General features: G+C 42.8%; 1 protein-coding gene across 3 annotated transcripts in view; it reads left to right on the plus strand.

Moving 5' to 3' along the window:
* Positions 1-17,320, plus strand: part of ELMO3 (engulfment and cell motility 3) — a 254,101-nt gene that overhangs the window by 139,256 nt on the left and 97,525 nt on the right. For all 3 annotated transcript variants that reach the window (XM_086947764.1, XM_086947765.1, XM_086947766.1), the window contains 2 exons: positions 2,910-2,988; positions 5,726-5,776. In XM_086947764.1, the coding sequence (XP_086803890.1) occupies positions 2,910-2,988; positions 5,726-5,776 (130 nt within the window). The remainder of the gene's footprint in view (positions 1-2,909; positions 2,989-5,725; positions 5,777-17,320) is intronic.

Here is a 17,320-nt window from a genome sequence, read left to right on the forward strand (position 1 = left end):
GTTAGTTAATATCTAGTTGTCCGTCGGGCAAAATCCACATTAAATCTTCTTGCCCTTGACAGAAACCAACATGTCTCGGGCGTCGGGCGATATGAATTCCACCCCCCTGTAAAGGTATGGGCCCGTCCTTCTAAACCCAAAGAGACCTTCTGTAGATATAATTTAATATACTAGCTAGGGAGGGTAAACTGAGGTTCTATTTAGACCTTTTTCCTTTAGCATTTTAACATGCTTTCACCCTTTGTATTTTATGGAATAGTAACCATGCTGGTAACCTTGTTCCTTATAATATGTTTGCTTGTATTAGCTAAGATACTGCGTTTGAGAACACTGCATTAGAAATAAACATTTCAAACTTGCACGTTTCCTCATTGACTCCTCGTTCTGGATTGATATGTTAGTATAACGAAAGAGTGTTCATGTGTTCCACGTTACCTGAGGTGTTCTAAGTCCATGTTCTGGGTTGTCTAATCATTGGGGGTCGGTAAGAACCAATGAGACACTGATTGCTAGTCTGGTAGGGGATTTTGGATACTAAGGTGAGTTTTGGCACACCCTAATTCACTGAGGTTCTAAGTCTCTATGCACAGTTCTGTATAGGAGCAAAAATCCCTGCTACAGTACAATGAATTTTTATTACACTGGTCAAAGATGATGGGCGCCAGGAATAATAAGAAACATATATTAAGTGTGTTTTTAATTCACACCAAGTTGTAGTCACAGAAGCTGGCTATGAAGCAGTGCTTTAAAAAGTGAAAACAGTCAGCAAAAAAATTATGCTAAGATCTGATTACCTGGCTCCGATGACGGTGATGCTGCTCAACGGCTCACCACTCCCCTTTCCCAACGCCAAGGCATTGCCACTTTTGTGCCGGACAGCATCAGATGCGGCACCGGTGGAGCCACCTGTCTCAGGCCCCATTCCTTGGCTCTCTTTGGAGCCCCCTCCTGTTTTTCCTTCTGAGAAACACGATAATAGAGGTGATGGAGAGGATTTGGAGGTTTCCCACCCCATCTTTGAGACTGCCCATCCTCCTATGGAGTTGGCTGAAGCTAGTGGTTTGGGGTCTTCCCCAGTCTCGGGCCACTTTGCCCCTACTGGCCTTGCTACTCTCTAGCTGACATGCTCAGACGAATTTCTGTCATTTTGGATATGACACTTCCTTCTGTGGAAATGAAGACTGATCCCTTACTTGACGTCCTCCAGCAGGGCCAGACAGGGGTAGAGCCAGTGCTTTTTTACAGTGAAGCTCTATTTGACAGTTTGTTGGGGGCTTGGGCTATACCAGATACAGGGGCCCCTCTGGATTGCTCTATTACTCACAGACACCATCCAGGTCCCAGTGATTCCACCTGTCTTCTCTGCCACCCTACTCATCACAGTTTTGCAGTACAGGCCGCTTTGGCTGCCTAAAATATCAACCCTCTTCCTACTGTCACTCCAGACTGAGAGTCAAGAAGGCTAGACACTTGTGGCATACATATTTTCTCATCCACCAGTTCTGCACTGCGATCCCTTAATACTTCTTGAGTCCTTTTGAATACATTTCCTGTATATTGTGGTACTCATTGGCACATCTGCTGCTCTTCCTTCCGGATGAGACCCTGAATGATTTTGCCCCGTTAATACAGGATGGGCAACAAGCAGATCTTGGTTTTCCTTCTTTCTGTTTCTATGAAACAATTTGGCTAGGATAATGCTTTCTTGTGGTGTTGAGCTATGGCTCAGTAGAGTCGCCTTCTGTTCTGGGTTCTCCTACTCACTGCTGACCCTTTTTCAGGTTCTGCCATGCCAGTGAACTCGTTTTGGGTTCATGTTGTATGTTGTCTTCGGACATAATTCTCTTCCTCTGACAGGAGTAAAACTACATGCTTTTTCTTCTTCTGCTTTCGTTACCTGTGGTTCCTGCCACAATTCTTCGGCTGCAGATCATTTCTACCTACCTTCCTGCCTTAGAGCGGCCCGTTTCTTCTATTTATGCTCAAGCTAGACAAAAGCTAGTTCTAATCTGGGATTTTGATCCAATCAGTTTGCAGGACCTCCTCCGGGTATATTTTTGCTTTGGTATCTAATTCAAAGGTAAGGAATCTGCAGCTAGATGTCTCTATCAGATGAACAAGTTACTTACTTTTGGTAACGCCTTCTCTGGTAGAGACTGGATCTAGCTGCAGATTGTGAATCTCCCATCCTCCCCGCTCTGCAAACTGATTTATTCCTATCTCATATCCTGCTTGATATTGGGATATTCCTCCGGTTTACGTCTGTATTCACAGAGAAAGTACCAGATATCTGTCTTTATTCGCACACAGTTTCCTTGGCCAGTTTCTGTAAGTGCTTCCGTGTTTTTGGCATGGAAAGTAGTCACCTAAGAAACTGACGTCAGCTTGTCGGGTAGGGGCATATATGAACTCCGATGACATCACATCGGTGGTCGACGTCATTACCGAGTCGTAAGATGCCCTCTCCCGACACGCAGAGGTACTGAGGAAAAAGATTTCCGCATCCTGCCTGGTGCCCGGTGAGAATTCAAAGGTACGAACCTGCGGCTAGATCCTGTCTCTACCAGATAATGCGTTACCGAAGTTAAGTAACTTGGTCGTTTTGGTGAGTAATTCCCAAACATGTTTCAAGCATGTTAAAAATAGCATGCCTTGTGTGAGTAAAACTTGACATGATTTTGCCTGCTGGTGCTTTTTTATGTCCATAACAGCGATTCTCTGATAAGATAACACCCACAGAAAACTTGTGGATCTTGAATTAATCCTGAAATCCAGCTCTCAAACGAACTATGGAACTGTCTCAAACCGATGTAAGAAACTGGTTTTGGATAAAAGAGGAAAATGTGAAATTGATAAGAGAACAGCTACTATTTTGTTTTGGTTGCTTAAAGTCTCTTTATTTCCTCTAGGATGAACCCCTTAATCCAGCTGAAAGCCATGGCCTTACTGATCGCCTTGCTGCTGAGTGCAAGTGAAGGGGAGAGGCGGGTAAGCGGGAGTGCAGACAGGACTTCTTGCCTTGCTCCTGAGTGCTAGTGATGGGGGTAGGAGGATCAGCAGAAGTGCAGTCACTCACACACCTCAGGGACCACAGACTACAACCTTCCTTCACACATGGTGCTTTAATAACTGCAGCACAGGTTTCCCTCACCATTCAGCAGAAACCACAGCAGCACAGTTTTAACCCGTGCCTGAAGGAAGGGCCACAGTAGCTCAAGCTTGCTGCATACATGGATAGAGCTCCAACCACATAATTGCAGGTTTCGTTCAGACAAGGAGCCCAAACCACAGTATTGCAGGTTTCCCACATAGCAGAGGCCACAGCAGAGCAGCGCCCTGGATATAGAGTACCAGGACCACTGCATTGCCTTGCTACTGGCTACAGTACTAGAAACCTGCTTGGTATTATGCAAACTCCCCCTCCCACCAGGTTGCAGAGACTGCCAGTGTTGAGTTGGATGTTACATTTCCTTTACAACCTACCCTTTTCATATTTTTAACATAACATTTATTCCAGCTTTAGAAGAGCACGTGCAGATAAGTGGCACCCTGTGCAGAGGCTTTTGCTTGAATAAGACCAGATTATCTATCAAATTCTCAAATAATTTGACGGAACCGTAGGATTTTTTATTAATTATCTTTCTTAAATGTAATCCTATAGAAGTAAAAAGATTAAACAATTTCGGTATCCTTAAAAACATAGGACATCAGGGTGTGCTCAGTTGTTTTATGGGTATTCCAGAATCATATTTACCCTGTTGTTTGCATTGTTTGCAATGTATTGTTTTTTTCATGTAATGTGTGCTGAAGCAGGACATCAGGTTAGCACTCACAGAATACTCTATGCCATTAGGGCACTATGTTTCCAATTTTAGACTTTCATTTTATAAACTAAGTGGGCGTCTTGGTTGCCTTTCTTTGAAACAATTGTACCAAGGACCAGATTACTGAGGTTTGTGAAAGAAAAGACCAGCATTTGAATTGTTAGTTCCCCTTCACATAGCCTGGTCTGTCATAATATAATTTGAGGCCTCTTGCTTTAAAACAGATTTTTGCTTTGCCATTTCCTTGGTGAGAAGGTATAGTCCGCTGCAGGCCAAGTTAGCCTCTGAATTTAACATGGTATCCCATTAGAACAACTAGCTGGTTTAAAAGAATCACCCAAATTAAAGATCTAAACTTTGATACATTGTCTATATTAATCACAAAGAATGGCCTCAAGCTTTTTATATAGCTGCTACCTTCAGTAAAGGAGCTCTTCATTACTATGTCAGCTTAACTCAAGAACTCAGCTAAGTTCTTCACCTTTTGTCGTCTCCTCTAATAATTAATTAATCATCTCAGGAAATGCTAGTCCAGCGCCACTTCGAATGGGTAACTGATGCACCTTCGATTGCCAGCCAGATTGTTCCAATGGAGCTGACTGTTACATTTATGGACCCCCTCGTTCCTCAGTAGTTTTTCACGAAATATGGCACAGATTTCTTGGTACATGTTTTGCCAGTGCGATACAGAGGATACTGATGGATGGCTTCAATATCTGGGAAACTTGTCCTGAAGACACAATGTTTTGAAAGGAACTGACAAGATGGACGACTTGAACACTCATTCATCAGGGTACAAACTGTACTCGTTCGTGGCCATTGACGTACATACAGTGTTTTTAGTTCAATGCGCTTTTCGCATGGGCAGACACATGAATTCATTGCTGAAGAAGAATACGATCCTGGGTGCAGTAACCAATGTTAAAGCCCTGATTGCTTTTTTTTGGCAATAGTGTTTGCTTTTTTACTAGTACAAGATTCATATTTCAACAACAGATTATTTTATGAGACATCATTATCACAGTACTTTATATGTAGACCTGTTACACGTTACATTTGTTAGAGTTCTGAACCATACCTCCAGTCTTTATACAGAGCCTCAGAATATCACCCCCTTTTTTCGGTCATCTCCTTTGTCCGTAGCGGTGCACTTGTTCCTCTGTTGAGTAAGCGTATTTAATTATTTTTGAGTGTCCCCCTTTTATCAAATCTCCAATTTGTTGTAAATATAAAAAAATATTCTTTAAGATGATTTATCCTGCCTGCTTTTAGAATCGAGAAATGCATACATTTCATTGCTGCTTACCACCCAGCTATCCTTGGAAACAATTGCCTTGCTACATAAAAAGGAAACTGGTTGTACCTCTATATTTGATGAAAAGACACGATAAACCTTTATGCACCAAATGAATGCCCAATTTCGGTATCAGGAGTGCTTGTACGCAATATCTTCACGAGTAAGCCTTGCACACTATCTTTTCTCGTCCAAAATGTAATATTTTTTTTTCATGTGAATTAGCAAAGGGGCAGGCATATTGGCATTTACCAGCTTACCATCCCCAACTATCTCAATCCTTTTATTGAGACTGGGAGGTACATGCACCAAGCTATGGATTGGTAAAGGCGCAGGCCTCCGTAATCTGGCAGATTAATTTTTTGAAGATGATTCCTGATCTTGAGTCCAGCCACAAGATGGTGATCTCCCAAACAAGCGGTAAATCAGAAGGATGCTTTCAGATCTACAGAGCCTATGTCTCTAATAATTATCTGGGAGCTTCCTCACAAAAAATAAAAAATGTTGTTTAGCTATTGGGGACTGGCTTGAGAAATGGTTTTGTCCACTGAGCAGGTGGAAGAGAATCCTGTCATCTTGGAATAATGCTCTTATATCTTTACTGCAGGAAATGCTGGAATATCTGTGGAAGAAGAACATTCGGCAGTTTATTCATAAGGTAAGGTGGGCGCTAACTCTACTCACCTTTCTGAACATGCAGTTAGTGAACTGCATCCACACTGCACTTTGCATATTTCCTTAACGTAACATTTATTTGAGTTTCATGCCACACTTCTGCCAGCTCTATGGGATGTACGCAACAGTTGTTAATAGCTCTCAATTTAATGCTACTTAGTTCAGCGACCTAAGAAGGATGGATGCTTGCATCTACTGTGTCGGGTTTCAAACTGACCTTCAGGTTAGGGTGGCCACCTGGCATTGAGGCAAAGTCTGGACAGTGATTATAAAAATTCAGGACAAAGTCTCCGTGTTACAGGTGTTACTTGGAAAGATAGCAGCATTTGACAGCTGACATAGGAACAGCTTCATGCACATTACCTAAAAGAGTGTATGTCCTAGTAGCAGGTTAAGTGAGGCCAACCCTACTAGGTACTCTGGCATTTCCAGAGTGTGCTACTGGCAACAGAGCTGCCATAAGGGATGTGCATGCTGAAAAATAAAGCCTTAAAACCAGTGGCTTAGAACATCCTTCTTCTTCCTATAAGACCCTCACTCAAATGTCCTCCAAAGGATACTTTCACATAGGCTACAGAGGCAACAATGGTAAGGGAAGAGGTCACTGCAACAATAACCGCAACTCCCCTACCACCAAACAATGACTTCCCTGCACTTCCCCCCGATCATCCCACTCCTGTCGGGGGACGTCTCTCACAGTTACTACCTGTCTGGAATTCAATCACAACAGACACGTGGGTAAGACAAATTATCCAGTATGGTTATTGCCTGGAACTCACGTCTACTCCCCCAGATATTCCTCCCAGGCAACGTTCAATGTCCTCAGAACATCTGACACTTCTCAAACAAGACGTTCTCTCTCTATTACAAAAACTAGCAATAGAACCAGTCTCCTTGCCTCATCAAGGCACAGGGGTTTACTCCCTCTATTTCCTAATTCCAAAAAAGGACGGCTCTCTCAGGCCCATATTAGACCTCAGACCGCTAAACCTCTACATTCAGTGGCATCACTTCCACATGGTCACTCTCCAATAGGTGCTCCCACTGCTTCAACAGGGCGACTTTCTCTCCACTCTGGATTTAAAGGACGCCTACTTTCATACTCCCATTCACCCCGCTCACAGGAAATATCTCAGGTTCGTGGTAGATGGACAACACTACCAATTCAAAGTCCTCCCATTCGGGGTGACTGCAGCACCCATTGTCTTCACCAAGTGTCTCGCAGTAGTTGCGGCATATTCATATTCATGTCTTCCCTTATCTAGATGACTGGCTCATAAAATCCAAGTCACACAGCAGTGCAACACACACATACACACAACAATCCAACTGCTTCACGACTTGGGATTCACGGTAAACCTCACCAGATCCCACCTCCAACCGTCCAGCATACAACAATATCTAGGGGCTACGATAGACACTTCAAAAGCTCTAGCATACCCCAACCTAATCGGGATAACCGCCATACAAGCTCTAATAGCAAAATTTCAGCCTCAACACTCACTGCCAGCTTGAGTGTTCATGCAGCTAATCGGGATGATGGCCTCTTGCATTCTCATCGTCCCTTATGCAAGACTCCAAATGCGTCCCTTACAGGAGTGTTTGGCACGTCAGTCGAACCAGGCTCAAGATCAGCTAACAGATCTGGTGTTAGTAGACGACCACACCCATCCCTCTCTGCAGTGGTGGAACACACAAAACCTTTCCAAAGGGCGGCCGTTCCTCGACCCAGTTCCACAGATAGTGCTAACAGCAGACGCATCACTCACCGGCTGGGGAGCTCATCTTCAAATCCATACCATTCAGGGCATGTGGACCCCTCAGCAAAAACAATTCCACATAAACTACCTGGAATTGTTGGCAATCCTCCTAGCGTTAAAATCTTTTCAACTCCACCTCGTAAGCTAAGCTGTCCTGGTCCGTACAGACGACATGACAGCAATGTATTACCTACAAATACAGGGGGGGACACTCTCTGCAGCTTTCACACCTAGCTCAAAGCATATAAGATGGGCCATTCCTCAGAACATATGTCTCCTTGCAGAACACCTCCCAGGAATACACAATCAGATTGCAGATCTGTTCAGTCATTGGAGACAGCAGATCCACAAATGGAAACTTCATCCCCAAATTCTGCTTCCATTCTTTCAAATGTGGGGCCACCCAGAAATAGACCTGTTCGCCACACACCAAAACGCAAAATGGCCAAGCTTCGCATCCAGGTATCCACACCCATTGTCCATAGGCAATGCGCTATTGATGAACTGGTCAGGCAAATTTGCTTACGCTTTTCCGCCTCTCCCGCTCATTCCACTCGTGGTGCGGAAGCTCAAACAGCATTCCCTCACAATGATCCTGATTGCTCCAACAAGGGCCCGACAGCCATGGTTCACAACCCTCTTGGAACTATCAGTAGCTCCTCATCAAAAGCTACGCCTCTCACCCAAGCTTCTCACTCAGAACCATGGAGAGATAAGGCATCCAGATCCCAGTGAACTCAACCTCGCAATCTGACACCTGAAATCTTAGAGTTTGGCTACCTCAATCCCCCACCACACTGCATGAACATTATTAAAGCGGCTAGACGTCCTACCACTAGGGCTTGCTATGCCGCAAAGTGGAAAAGATTTGTAATTTACTGTACAAATAACAACATCAACCCACTAGATGCTTCTATTCAAAGCATCATCTGTTACCTTTTGCATCTACAACAATGTAACCTAGCATGTACATCCATTAGGCTACATCTTGCGGCAATAGCAGCCTATCTCTAAAACAGACAACACTTGTCTTTGTTTAGGGTACCTGCTATCAAAGCATTTATGGAAGGACTTAAAAGGATAATTCCACCTAGAGTTCCACCCTCCCCAGTGTGGAACTTAAATGTGGTCCTTATCAGACTCATGGGTCCCCTATTTGAACCTCTGCATAAATACGAATTACAATTTCTCACCTGGAAAGTAGCTTTCCTGGTTGCCATCCCCTCTCTCAGAAGAGTCGGTGAACTCCAGGCATTATCCAAACAAGAACCATTTCTGCAAATCCATCATAACAAACTGGTTCTTGGGACTAACCCAAAATTTCGACCTAAAGTCGTGGCTCCTCACACGCTAGATTTAAAAAGAGCGATATTGTACTACATTGAAAGAACAAAATCCTTTAGAAAGACTAAACAACTTTTTGTGTCTTTCTCCCCACCTCATAAGGGCAATCCTATCTCAAAAGCAGGGATTTCAAGGTGGATTGTTAAATGCATCCAGATATGCTATGCTAAAGCCAAAAGTACGTTAACCATTCCTCCTAGAGCTCACTTCACACGTAAACTGGGGCATCTATGGCATTCTTAGGGAACATTCCCCTAGATGACATCTGCAAAGCAGCAACTTGGTCTACACCACACACATTCACAAAACACTATTGTGTAGATGTGCAAGCAAAACAACAAGCTAGTGTGGGCCAGGCAGTATTAAGAACACTTTTTCAAACCACTGCAACAGATACAGGTAGCCTCCACTAAGAGGATAGCTGCTGTATAGTCTATGCATAAGTATACGATCTACAGCTTATATGCCTCGAACGGAAAATGCTATTTACCATTATGCATCTGTTCTTGGCATGTAGAGCTATAGATTTGTAAACGCCCTCCCGCCGCCCCAGATACCTCTATCCGTTCCAGTACTATCTTACTTAGATACATTACACATGGACATCTTTTCTATTTCTTACTAACTCCATCATAACTCTCCATGGCAAAACAATCTGGAGATGGAGTCGATGCCCATGCGCACTATCGTCCTAAGAAGGAGTCACCTACCTCGTGACTACAAAGACTTCTTCTAAGGCAAAAAAAAAGTGCAAACATCCGAGCCCAACACCGGATGGTGATCTATGCATAAGTATACAAATCTACAGCTCTACATGCCAAGAACAAATGCATACTGGTAAGTAGCATTTTCCTTTCCTGGTACCTATCTCATCATTGAGATGTGTCAGTGAGCTATAAGCTTTAACTTTGGTAGAGCTTTTCTTTCAGGTTCATAGAGCTAGGGTTGTATTTCGTACTAACCCTAAATGTCTTCCTAAGGTGGTCTTTCCTTTCCACCTTAACCATTATAGAATGCCCAGTCTTCTTTCCTGAACCTGACTCAGTTGCGGAAAGGGCTCTTCATACCGTAAATGTTAAACAAGTCTTAATGTAATATGTGGGTAGGATGAAACCCTTTTTTTGAACTGCATAGGAGGAGGGTTTATCCAAATCGGGCGTAGCCAGATGGATAGTTCAATATATCCAAGCCTGTTACGCAAAAGCTAAAAGGGTTTTGCTTGCTTCTCCTATAGCCAAACGTTCCAGGATGAAAAGGGCCTCCGTGGCCTTACTTGGGAATATCCCTATAACACAAATTTGTAAAGCAGCTACTTGGTCTGCACTGAACACTTTTACTTAACCCTTCTGTGTAGACGTCTTAGCCCATCAACAAGACAGTGTTGGCTAGGCTGTACTTAGCACCCTTTTTTAGACTTATGCAAAATCAACAGGCTAGCCACTTTTTAGGGAAGGACTGCTTTACAGTCTATGCACAGTATGTGTATGTACAGCCACACATGCCTAGACCGGAAAATGTTACTTACCCTGTAAGCATCTGTTCATGGCATGTAGTGCTGTAGATTCATATGCGCCCACTTTCCTCCCTGGATGCCGCTGGCTGTTGCAGTTATCAGTCATTCTTACTATTCTTGCATGGTCGTCTATCTCGCTTTCCTGTATCACTTTTCTCCAGGTCCATTCTCACCTGCCTTGCAGAGAACAATCAAACAATGGAGCCAATGACCATGTACATTGCAAAAAAGAGGTAGAGTCACAGTACCTAGTCAATCAAGAAGGATTCTTCAAAGAAAAATAACTTGCACACATCCAGACCCATTACTAGATGGCAGGAGTATGCACAGCATGGGAATCTACATTACTGCATGCCATGACCAGAGGCTTACATGGATAACATTTCTTTTAATCTTAACTTGGCTGCTAGAGATATTTTCCTCCGGTGCTGAATTGTTGTAGAGCCCATAATTCATGACGAGCTCAGCTCGTCATCAGCACAGCTCCACTGTGCCTCATGACGAGCTGAGCTCATCATGAGCATCGAAAGGGTTAAACTGAGGGCCACATTTACCAACTTTAGGCACAACACAGGCCCCCACTAAATGTTGCTACTCTGTGTTGCATGAAAAGGATAGAGAAAAATCGCCTCTTGTTTACTAAGATAAGGTACGGTTTATCTCTGCTCCGGTGCTGGTGTACTTTAGGCTGCCTTGCGCCAATACACACAGCCTTGCACCAGAGTGTAAGGGTCTGCATGTTGTGTCAACCATTGCTTTTGTACTGGAAGGATACCCTTCAAGTACAAAAACTATGCTTGGCATAATGTAATTCTTTTCCCACTTAGTGTGTGTTATGTACAGTGCAGCACACATACAAAGTTCGAAAAATATGGAGATTTTTAAAACTTGCTCCACTGTTACGCTGCCTCCTGGAGCTGCATTCCCCAGTCTACAAATGTTAGTAGATAGGGATTTTCATCAAAACCATTGGATGGTTGCAAGGGAATGCCCATGTACCACCCATAGGACGCCCTTCATGCAAAGCAGCAGAATATAGCACATATCACTACTTTGCATTACTTGAGGCAGCTTTCCAACTCAAATCATGATATAAGTTGGAAAGTAAATCGCAGCGCAACACTTTGCAATGGGTTTGCATCACTTTTGTGAAACAACATTGGCATTAAGCGTTAGTAAATTTCCCTTTGATTCTTTTTGCTATTTTTTCAAAGCCTGTCTTATACGGTATGTAATACAATTTTAAAACAATGTCTTGCATATTTTAAGTGCTTTCGACTTCACACTGGGACCTCTGTGGCACTTCATAATCCCCCACTGTGCTCATCAGTATTCAAATGTCACCCTGCAGGGACACGCAGACATCTTCAGTGTTTCCATGAAGCAGCTTAGTTTTCAAAACGGAAGAGTGCATTTCTGATCGGTTAGTTTAACTTGCATTTATGTTTCTTTTAATGCGTTTTATTTCATAGGCAGTTACCTGAAGGTGACAGGCCAAAAAATAGCCGCAAAATGTTTTGTATTTTTAATCCGTGTCTCTGAACCCCTTCCCAGTGAATCCGCCCCACTGTACTCAGGATCTCAGTTCCCATATCTTGTTTCAATGCACTTCAAGCCCTCAGAACAAGGGAGAAAGAGAGAGAGTTGGCCGACTGGGACTTTTGTGCTTGATGAAGCTGAGGAGACTGGTGCAGTGGGAGCGAAATTACAGACTTAATGTTGACTGTTAAAGAATTGTGTATGGACAGCGGATATATGTCCCAAATAACGGACAGTCCGTTTAAATGAGGTACAGGGGGTCACCCTACTTCAGGTCACTGCAGTGAGCTTGTTTATTCAGTAAGTGATTTTGGCTGCTAGTTGAAATGGACAGGCCGCTCCCACTGCCTCCATACTGTCCAGAAAGGGTGGGGTGCTCCATGCACTGATTCGCCTCTTCAAAGTTTATTGACAGATGGCAATAGAAAACAGATTTCATCGTCATTCATCGCCTAGGAATAGCAAAAGTCATGATAAATGTTGGAGGAACAACATAATACATAGTCGCAAAAAACAAATAGGTCATTAAAATTACAACAAAATTGCATTTTTTAAAACATTAAATCAGTTTCTTATAAGAGATGCAAATAATAGCAACATCATTAAAAAGAGGAATTGACGCACTCACAGCCCCCTTCAATCCTCGTGATCCAAGTACAGATGGCAGCTGGCTGGGAAGGATTAAAAGAAGCTGGATTAGGGATCATATTTTCAGATCAGAGGAAGCACCTGTCCTTTAGCAACATACCTTGTACACCGTCCAAACAAATATTTGTTCAAGTCACAGATATCACCTGCCCGATTGAAGCCAGACTGTACAGATGTGGCTTAAACAAACACAAGCAACCTTTTATCAGAGGGGACTATTGCACTCAGCCTTGCATTTTCATTCATGTTATCCAAGGAGAAGGGGACTTTATTACTCTTTCTATCCCAGCTATGATGAAGAGAGGGAAAGAGGGAGGAGAAGACTCATGCCCCCTCCCCTTTATGTTAACCCAGTCAGCTCGCAGCTGCTTCTAACTAAGCAATCCGAGAGAGAGACCCTGTAATTCCTTTCACAATGATGGAAGTAGAGGGCACTTGCTGACATTTCTGTATCAGAGAGGGATCTTAAATCTCTGTTCCCCTCCTGCAAAAGGTGTAAGAGAAGGGGTGATACATGTATGTTTGAAACGTTAAAGCACCAAAGTGGAGAAGCAACCAAGTCCATACCTAAGCAAAGCTAGGACAAACAAGCTGGACTCCACAAAACCAGACATATACACAACTCTACAACCTGGCTTCCCTGACCTCTCTCACTCTGTGCCTTCTTGGGAATTACTTGAATTTAGTGCATCTCTCTTTCATTTGAATTGTACTGACTGTTGTGTCAAAACCTGCACAACAGCAATTGACAAGGACTGAACTTAATCACATATTACACTTCCCCAGGCAACTCCCTTCAACACACCATTCAAGGAGGGCCACTCAGACCTGCAGACAGTGCATCATTCACTCACATCCAGCTGCAGATGGTGTCGCTCAACAGTCACTAAAGTAGACAGATGGCACACTCATTCAGAAGACACTGTGTAGTGGTTCTGGATCTCAAACAGAAATGCAGGAATTTACTGATTGCCCTTTGACATTTAAGTGGCAGGTCCATGCAAAAGGCTTTTAAAAAAAACATGATTATGGCTCCACTTGCACCATTGCACATGGTCAAAAATAGAAAGTATGAAAAGATATTCACGCAAACTCACGCTTGCTGGTGGTATCGTTGGCTACAATTTTACCATAGAAATGTAGTGTAGAAAAACATCTGCGAAACAAGTTGGCTTTTCCAGAACAACAGAGGCTGTCTCGAGGGAGCAAGGGTAGGAAGCAGGAAAATTAAGGATGGATAGCAATAGTAGGACATAAAAGAGTGGAAACCAAAGTCAAATAAAGATGGAAAGATGCTACCAGAGAAGATACATAAACACTACTAATTATAATTTGGTCAGATGGAAAGCTAAGTAAAGTGGCGACCTCAGTAGTTATTCTTTCACTCAGGATTACTTATTGACAGATTGTGGGGTAGAAAGAGTGATAACAAGGTCGTCTTATCAAACGAGTTGGGACGAAGATGAATAGTATTGGAGCACGAGCAAGGATGAAGGCATGATCAAGATATTAATATGGGAGCTATATTGGTGGCCGGGATTACAACATCAAGCAGGGTTATTGGTTAAGGACTGCAGCAAACATCAGGCAAGGGACAAAGGGCACAAAACGAAGGTTCATCCTTTACAGTACCCATGGAAAATCAAGGCAAACCATGGAACACAATGGAAACCATCACTAGTTTAGGCATTTATAGTAATTTTGTATTTATGATCATAGGTTATTAATATCCACAATGGGTATTTACAATGATAGATAATCACCCAAAATGTGTAGAAGATGAGGTGGTTAGGTAGGAATTACCCCTTACGATATGATTTTTATAAAGAGAATGTTACCACTGAAAAGGTTACCCAGAACAGCCACTGTAAGCTAATCAAGTAAAACATAGTCTCTGGGGAAATGAGAAACACTAAAGAGAAAGGGATTGTCCGATTGACGATGAACCACTCATACATCATGATTGACATCTGCACACATTTATTCAGCAAAATAGGCAATGTACAATATTGCAGTGCAAGATGACAGAATCCCCCCCCCTCTATTTACAGCGAGCATCTGACGCTAACCCGTCCCCAGGCTGCATGACCTCTTATCCCTTTCTGCGTACATTGCTTGAAAGGAGAATACATGTGACAGAAGATAAAACTTATGTTGAAGGTTCGTCTCGTTCTTGTGAGAAAGAATGTGAAAGGACCTTGAAAGAGATACAAAATATTAAAACTTCCAGACGCGGAGCGAGTCGTTTGTAAATGCGTGCTTAATAATGCCAAGCATGAAAATGAGGCTGGGCATGTCAGAACAAGCTGTATATAATATGGGCACAGTATGAAATGCAAAATGGCTGTAAAATGTATCAATTACACAAGGGATCACTGATAAGTTCACCAGTGGTCAGGGGGGTTTTGAGAGGAAGGAGACTGGAGTATATCCTCACCACGAAACTTAAATCACAACAAATACTCCAATTACACTATTTTGAGAACTGGTCTTGAAAAAAAGAGTGTATTATATGAAAAGCTAATGTGGTATGGAATATGCACCTAGCCACTTAGGGAAAGGGGACCATGCTAATCATGTCCCTGCTGAGTAAGGGAAAAACAACTAGTTATTTTTAGTTACCCTCACACACCCTAGTGGTGTCATGCTTCATCATCGGGTCACCCCGACCCCTAAAAGTCGAGGTGGGCTCAACCACAGTGTTGGGTAGCTCTTAGTAAGATGAAGACAGGAGGGCTTAAATATAAAAAACCTAAATCCGACCCCCGGTTTCCCTTTATTTTTGGGTCAGATCGGGTTATTAAAAAATTATAAAAGACTGGTCTTTTTGGATTTTAATGGTCCTAAGACCCTAGTGTAAGTGCCGACATATTTCTGTCCAACTAGGGCCGTAAAGGTCCAGGACATTCTTCAGGGAAAGTTTCAAAAAATCCCCTTAAATGTGTAGGGAATTATAGGAGGGAAGTCCCTATCCTATTTGTCATTCAAGGGAAGAGTAGCTTCTCCTTGTGGTGTATGAGAGTGTCTCTGTATTGCCAGGCTCCATCCAAGCTTTGGGGGGTATTTTGCCACTCAAAGGACTGGTGGTAACAATATAATGGTCTTGGGTTGAGACCTCACCGTTCTGGCAACCTTCGTTCCTCCTAGTCCTCGTCTCTTCGCGAAAAATGTATCAACATAGCTCCTGCTATTAAAGGAATTTAAAGCAACTTTCAGGCTATACCATCGAATATTGAGCTTAAAGCACAGACAGCCATAATATAACCCTAGAACCGATGGCCTTATGACAGAACTAATATACTAGTCAAAGGTAGTCTACAACTAGCTAATGTTTGGCAAATGATAGAATAAATTAAATGTGCCTGCAGACCAACCAAACATTCAGTAATAGAACATAGCCCTTCATAATTAATAATGGGTAAGAAGTCTAATAAAAGTTGACCCTAAACATGGACATGGAGTATAGTAAGACTGATATGAAGAAAATCATATAAGGTGTGGAAAGAGAGGGAACATGAGGACAGACTCGACAAATTATGAGATGCAAAGATGTTGAAAATGAAAAAGGATGATAAGCTGCTGAAGAGTCAAAATGTGAAAAGAGTTCAGAAAGCTACATCTGCATTTTCCAAATTCATGAAAGCGGGCACTATGGGTAGGAACACAGTAACAATTGAAGATAGTTAAGTGTCTAATAAGAGTAGGTTGGTGAAGGTGAATGAGTAAACTAATGGTGTGAATACAAGGAAGAAGAAAAGAAACAATCAAATGATGATATTTATTTTGGAAAAGGCATGCAGAATTTCAGAAAATGCAATAAAGGAAGAAGAATGAGTCTAAGAAGTTTGAAATTTGAAAAATATGTCCTGGAACTTCTCTGAACCTATCCCATCTGTAATGTACCACATTTGAATTGGCTATCGTATCTTATTTGATTATATATAGATATAAAATGATGCTAAACACCATCATACATAAATGCAATATAATTTAATGTAAAGGGACACTAAGTATTGTATGATGTTTGCTTTTATGAACATAAGGTGAAACATTGAACGATGTAATAAGTCACTTAACATATCAGTTCATCATCTCAAATGGTTCTAGCAGGTCAGTAACTTCCTCAGTAACGCAGCCAGAAAACATTCCAGGACCTGGTGATCATCGCTTGGTGCATCTGGTAGGAGCCGGCTATAGCTATAATTTTCAGGCCGGGTTATCCTCGGTAGCTGATGCTGAGTGGGACTGGAGCAGGAGTCCCTACTGGACCTGGAGCTTTGGCCTGATCCGTAGGCTCATGCTGGATGCCGCATCTCCATCCAGCACCTTTTTCCATGTTTGCCTTAGCTCTCCTGGCCTCCTCTGCAGAGGGTGGAATACTGTCTGTTCGGGGTACGGGGGGAGGCTCAGCTATGGGGCTGGAGTTGCCCCCAAAGAGTTCTGATATTTACTCAGGGTCCAAGATTCACACACTTGATGCACATCTTTAGCTTACCACTGCAGTCAGTGCTCTTCTCCAGTAAAACTGCTGGTGGGTTGATGGACCATGGCCTGAAATAGGTGGATGCCACACTCCACCCTCATGGTGACCATAAGAGTTAAATCCCATGAGGCTACACTTTAACTTCATTCACTAGGGACTCTGGCTCGCCAGCTTGGAACCTCTGTGGTCTTTTCCGCTAGACACTATACTGTTTTAGATCCTGCCTGGCACATGTTTTTC

The sequence above is a fragment of the Lissotriton vulgaris genome, chromosome 12, assembly GCF_964263255.1.
Source record: "Lissotriton vulgaris chromosome 12, aLisVul1.2, whole genome shotgun sequence".
In the NCBI taxonomy this organism is placed as follows: Eukaryota; Metazoa; Chordata; class Amphibia; order Caudata; family Salamandridae; genus Lissotriton; species Lissotriton vulgaris.